Source organism: Grammomys surdaster, unplaced genomic scaffold (assembly GCF_004785775.1).
Source record: "Grammomys surdaster isolate TR1022 unplaced genomic scaffold, NIH_TR_1.0 233671, whole genome shotgun sequence".
Taxonomy (NCBI): Eukaryota; Metazoa; Chordata; class Mammalia; order Rodentia; family Muridae; genus Grammomys; species Grammomys surdaster.
This window is the reverse complement of record NW_021624597.1, coordinates 6774-13773: the sequence shown is the minus strand read 5'-3', so window position 1 is coordinate 13773 and position 7000 is coordinate 6774. Positions and strand designations below refer to the sequence as shown.

Sequence of the window (7000 nt, the reverse complement as noted above, 5' to 3'; positions counted from 1 at the left end):
CTCCCTCTGCCTCCTATCCATGTCCTGCACTATAAATATACCAGGGAAAAAACTATGAGTGAAACCAACCAATGTGTGATTAGTATAAGTTTAAAAATCTTGGCAATAACTACTTTTTAAAAAAAAAATGTGTGTTTCCTATGGAGCATTTATGATTCCTGTTTAGACAAGAGGTAATTAGCATTTCCAGGATGAGAGCAAAATGTAGGCGCAGGTGAAAGATGTAGAATGTCCTCAGGATTTGAGATACCCTCAGGATAAACACCGTAGAGCTTAGCTATTGGAGTGTTACTTCAGATTGCCACCTCTCTCTTAAAGGTCAACTTTAAGGTTACTTATTCCCGCCTCTCTATTACTACAGATGCACTCTGTGTTCTGGGTTCATCTCTGAGCTGAGCTTTCCAGCTCTGGCCTTGTCTTTAATCAGCTTCGTGTGCAGCAATCATGAAGATCTCCTGCTTTCTGCTGCTGATCCTCTCTCTATCCTGCTTCCAAAACAACCCAGGTAAGTACCAAGACCTGCTGAACCCCTCACCAGAGCTGGGAACACTGGGTTATAGAACAGGTGAAAAGTGAGTTTGGAATCTGAGGAGTGATAGCGGAACATAACTCCAAGGCTCAAAAACCTGTAGCTACCTGGCGTCCAGGGCTTCAGCCTGTGTCCTAGATATCAGGCTATGAGCCTGGCCAGAGTGAATAGCTAGTAATAGAGATTTCCAAGATCTTTAACCTCCTGCTTTTCATGGTCATCTAGAAAATTTTCTTGGTAGAAACTGTTTTTCTTTATCCTCAAGAAGGCACGGCTCAATAAAGGCCAGATTTCTATCGGGAGACAGGCACCCACTCCTTAACGACCTTTCACTGGATCATTTAACACAGGACTGCAATACACCTGACTAATGGGGAATATGAACTTGATGTCTTAGATTAGGTAACTTGGCGAGAGATGATGCTTGTCTTGAAGGCCATGTGTAGGAAGCACAGACTTAAAATGAAGTACAAGAGCTTGCGTTTTAATTTATTCCTCACAATGTCCCTGAGAATAAAAAAGGAGTCACAATCACAGAATCAGTGCTCAGTAGATCAAGGCCCAATAGCTATGAGTTGGGATTTGGCCCTGTGGGAACCCTTGAGGTTTGAATTTGACACAATGCTGAAAGGACAGTGCAGAGAGGATCATGAAATCCAAGAAAATAAAACCTCAAGAATTGCTTGGTGTGGGAATCAAAAGGCCGCACACACATAAAGTTAGAAGAACCCTACAGGTTTTTAAATACTGCAGAAAAATGGAAAATGGCATTTTGAGAAACTGATGTATTTGGGGAAAAATTACAGGCTAATAATCGGTGAACAAGAATTGAAAAGATGATCCATTTGGCTTTCTCGCTAGCAAATTGTTTGCCTCTCTCACTAACACGACTCTAGCAGAGGGATTTTAAAATCTGCAAATCCTTTCTTCCTTTTCCTAAAGGCTGAATATACGTATCATTAAGGCTAGATCCATTTTCTCTCTTGAAAATGAGGCAAAGATGAGGATATTCCAGGACACAGGAGTCTGTGATTCCAATTTCCACCTCCCTTATCTCTATGTGCCTCAACATGCAGTTTTCCCATGACCAGATGGCCTCTCTTCTACCTCTCTGATCTGGTCAGGCTATTCTTCAGTTACAGGTTTCTGACAGTAGAGGACTGGAGAGAAACAAAGAAGAAAGAAAATTTCAGGTCAATTGGTTTTGCATGAGCTGATGCCTTATGCCAAGACGTATGCTACACTTTATTAAGAAGCATAGCCTTTATGTATGGTTTGCAGGAGGGAAATGGGAGAGTCAGCAGAAAGCTATCATAAAATGGAAAAAAAGTTAGCAGGAAGCTAACCAATCATTGTGGCACAAAGAGAATGCAGAATATCTCAACTGTGTCGCATACTGAACACACAGTGTCCTTGGGACTGATCAAAGTCTTGATTCTTTGACGATCCAGTCCCAGCCCCCAGTGATGACTTTACTTTGGTTAAGAACACAGCTTTCCCTGTTATCAGAGTCTGTTAAAAATCCTTGGATCATCCTGGCTCTCAACACTGACCTCTGAAATATTCACCAAGAACCTCACACAGTTGCATTCAGAGTCCATCTGGAGACCACATGCCAGCTACGTAAGACAATAGCACTGCAACCTTCCATTGGTCAGGCCAGGGCAACTGCTTAGAAGGACAAGGGAAGCTGCAAATGCTGTCCATTGTGACCTCTTAACAAGAACTTCTTTCTTCATTTCCAGTTGACTAATATCAATGGCCCATCTTCTACATACAAATTTGAGTCGTCTGCTTAGGAATGGAAGGGAAATAGAATCAGGAGAAGGAGAGACACGACACTTTGAGGGCCTCTGAATGCAGTATCAACATTTACCCCAAGTTTCATAACAGTAAGACAGATCTATCCCTTGTGCTAAAAATTGATGGATTAAACTCTATAGAAAGACATCTGATGTCCACAAACTTTCCAAGAAACAAAGAAACTTCCCAGTGGTTTTTTTTTTTCAGAAAACTAGATTTTAAACTCAGCAAAACATGTTTTTGTCAGAATATTTCGTCATGGCAACTGGAAAGGAAACTATAATAAGCCACAGTCCAAAGTCAGAGAGCAATGAATGAGTACATGCTTCCTCTCTTTCTCCATTTTATAAGATTCATAATGCCTACCCAGGAAATAGTCCTATCCACAGGCAAATGGGTTATCCCATATGGATTAACACAATCAAGAGAATCTCCCACAGGTATAAAAGAGGTCCTTCTTCCAAGTGACTTTAGATCTTGTCAATCTGAAAATGTAAAAGAACTATTAAAAATGATCAACAACAAAGAGGAATATATATATCGGTACTTAGATTAATGATATCATTAAGAAAACAAACACATCAATGTCCTTTTAAAACTTGATTTCTATTACTCTTCCTAGTACCAGACAATCAGCTGCAAATATTTCACCAGGGACCATAGAACACATAAAACATCCTCTCAGAGTCACAGCATAACAAAAGGAAACAAAACCTGGAAGTGGTAACCTCTGGAAGGTCTGACTGGGGATGGTCATTGTAGAGGCCAACATTAGATTTAGAGCATCGCTCTTTCAACAATCATACACAATGAAAGTAAGAACCTATAAAATGTAGAGAAAGGCTATGAGACAGAACTCAGGAAGATGGATTTACTGTTAGCAAGTGAGCGGGTTAACGCTGTGATGCTTCTCTGAGAAAGTTCTGAGACAGAGAAAGAAGAGCATCACTCCATTCCTCCCAGCACCATGGCAACGCTGTCACACTGAAGAGTTTGTGGTGATGAGAATGTTCTTCCTTCATTCCCAACATCTAAGAGGGTGAGAAAGGAGTCTTTCTGTGATTCAGAGCCAGCCTGATGTAAATAATGAATTCCAAGTCAATAAGGCTTATAGATTGAGACCCTGTCTCAAAATAAATAGAAAAAAAATATTCTCTATTTGTGCTTTCTAATGTAGTAACCACAGTTATATGGCAATGGGGATCTCTCTGGTTAGTGATTTCAGAAAAAAAAAATATGATTTCTATTAGAGGTCCTAAAACTCAATTGTGGAGATTTTTTCTTTAAATGATTTTTAAAAAGAAATTGTATTTTATGTAGAACTCTTGTGACTTCCTCAAACATTCTAAGACCACTGCGGCTGCAGCCAAGAGTTTGAAAGTCTTTCTCTCCTTCTCTTGCAGTTGCTCGCCTTGACACAAACATATGCATTGAGAACAAAGACACCTGTCACATGACCAGATGCCCATGCTCTCAAGTGGTAGTTGGCACCTGTTTTGAAGGAAAAGGAAAGTGTTGCCACAAACACTGTTGATACATCAGAACTTGCAAGAAGTATGTGCAACCCCTGCTGTAATAAAGGAAAACACACTGAGGTGTAGCTTCTTCATACTAAAATGAGCTGTCTGTAGATCTGTATTGAGTTAAGAAAATGTGGGTTATTTAAGGGCACCTGCAGTGATGGACAGACCAGTCCAAAATCTCTGTCTTGTCAAATAGAAATATGGCCATGAAATAAGCAAATATGATTCCATTTCATTTTTTCCAAGAAATGTACTAATGAGGACCACTTTACTCCAATTCATCTTAAATGGCAAGAGGACAGAGCAGGAGCTACCTAAATTAGTTTATGCAGTCAGGGCTTGTTCAAATCAAACCATCACAATCACCCTGCCACCTCCTTCATATTTGTAGTTTCCATGTAGCCACAAGGTACCTGCCATCTTTGGATCCAATTATAATCATTGTATTTAGTTTTCTGGATTCATTGGCCAGTATTCCCACCCCAAGTTGGGACCAACAAAAAGATGAGGGCAACACTCTTCAGAGACACTGATAGTTTTATACCTTTAATCTACTAACTTGTTTCTCACATGAATATGTAAAGACTTTATACATAACAGGCTTCCAGAGACATTGAGCAGAAAGTAATTCTGTGTACTAATGTGAAGTGGAAAACAGATACTTTAAAAATAGTGACTACTTCTTAAATAGTGAAAACGCTGAGCTTTGGATGTCCATCCTAATAACTACACAAAGAATATGAATCCTTTCTACATCACTAAGATACAATGTCAAAGAATATCCACTCGCTAACTACGTTATTAAATCTGACCTGATCCAAATTTGCAGGGATGGATTCTTACAACCTTAAAATTCATTCTGACACATTATATCTAAATTAGCTTCTATGAATCAGGGAGTACAAACGCTGTTTTGGAAGACAGTGCACATCCTCATAAGTAACACTGTGTGATTCATCTCGATACACTAGTTAGAAGTCAGGGCCGCCATGCATACTGAAGTATGGAGGAGCTAGGGAGTTCCTAAGAAAACCTAGAAACAATCAAGGACTTTGCCTAAAAGTGGCCATCACCATTTCCATAGCCAAAGAAAGGTAGGTTTCCTTAGAAGTGTTTAGACGTTGATTCCAGAGGCCTAAGTGAAGTGGAAATTTCTGTTTCATTGGAAACTCAATTATGTCATATGATGCTTTGTTGGGGCACACAGGTGAAAGGATATTTTCCTGAAGCAGACATAGAAAAGAATGTTTTACTCTAGCAGATACAGGTGAGAGGATGTTTCACTGAACCAGATGTGTGAGAAGACACATGATGTTTAGAAAGAATATAGTTATGACCCCACAGACAGTAGGAGGCAGCTCTGGCATTGGTTAGTCTTGTTGTATTTAGCCAGCCTTGGCTGCCAAAACTCTTGTATTGGTTCGTCTTCCGTTATGTTGCTGATCTTTGCTTATTGTGCCTTTGTAGAGAGTAACTCACCAAAGACCTTGTGATATTCCAGTGGTTTCTTGTGCCTTTCACTGGCTGACTCAGGCCAATTGATTATAGTTTATTCTGGATCAAACTGCTGTTGCCGATTCGTGAATGGTGATGTACTGGACTGCTGACAAAGAAGAATGTAATAACCACAAAGAACATTTCCCTTCTTTTCTACTACCTCCGGATGATGGGCTAGAAGGGAGGTTGGCACATTTAAGAACACTTATTAAAGCAGGTTTTGAAAAATCTAAACCTATACCTAAGTTTAGGAGTTTGAAGTTTCTAGTCTCAGAAAGATCAATGTAAAGGCAGATCTTTTTGAAGGTACAAAGACTTTAAGAAGCCTTTGTAAACTCAACCACAGAGTTCATAACGTAGATACAGAATAACTCACCTACTTCAAGTCTAGCATTAGGATCTAATAGTTTTCCAATTAACACCCTTGTTGTATCATATATATATATATATATATATATATACATACACACACACACACACACACACACACACACATATAAAAATCCTAGGCTTCAGTTTCAGTCTGTTGTCTCATATTACATACAAAAATCAACAAATAATGGGTTGAAGATGTCAATGTGAAACTCAGACTATAAAACAAGAAAGAATTTGGTACAAAATCTCTACAACACTGCTCAGAAAGACAATTCTATGAATATGAGGCAAATAGAATAGGCAATTGTAGCAAAAATAAGCATATGAGCATATAGCAAACTAAAAATGTTTTTGCACAAGAAAGGAGAAAACGGAGTAAGAAGACTGCCAGAAACTAGTGAAAAGTAAGTAATTCATATATCTAATAAGTGTGCAGCATCCTAATTATAGTAGGAAATAAGACAATACAGAAAAACATAGAAAGGAACCCAATTAAAACAATGCCAAAGAACCTGGACATATTTATTCATAGACTGATGTGCAAATGACAGTTGTCAGTGAAACAATGTTTGGCATCACTAATCACTAGAGAAATAAATATTAAAACCCAGATGAGAGGCCACCTCACTTTTATTAAAAAGACTATCATTAGAGAAACAAGATGATACTAGATGAAGATGCACAGGTTAACAATAATTTTCACACTATTCCTGGCAGGGAATATCAGCACAATTATTGTATAAACATTAGCTCTCATGTGGATGTCCTCAGAACAACTTCTGGGCTATATGCTATTGTAGTAGCCTTGAACCAATACATACATACCCAAAAGAACTGAAAGAAAATATGCCCAAAATATATCTGCACTTATTTACTAGATCATAATAATTCATAATAATAAAAACATATAATTGACCCTCAGTGTAGCTTGATTGAATTTTCTTGTTCCTTAACAAGAAAAATGTGGAATACAGATATATATATATATATCCAAATACCATTTCAACATTAAAAATAATAAATTTCTGCCAGTGCCAAGCAGATGAATGGTTCTGGAGTATATTAACCTAAATGAAATCTGCCAGACATCACACACACACACACACACACACACACACACATGCACGAATGCACACACACAGACACAGCCATAGGAAGACATTCACATGTGGAAATATCACACTCATAGAAACAATGAATGGAAAACATTAGTTACTAATTGCAGGGCTATGTAGAAAGTGAGAAGCTAATGGCCATAAAAATCTAATCTTTA

The 7000-nt window shown here is 38.4% G+C and overlaps 1 protein-coding gene across 1 annotated transcript; it reads left to right on the top strand.

Moving 5' to 3' along the window:
* The first annotated feature begins 444 nt into the window (after nucleotides 1-444).
* Nucleotides 445-3866, top strand: LOC114616038 (beta-defensin 37-like). Its single transcript, XM_028761581.1, has 2 exons — nucleotides 445-505; nucleotides 3736-3866. The coding sequence occupies exons 1-2, from the start codon at nucleotides 445-447 to the stop codon at nucleotides 3864-3866; spliced, it is 192 nt and encodes a 63-aa protein (XP_028617414.1).
* Nucleotides 3867-7000: the final 3134 nt, after the last annotated feature.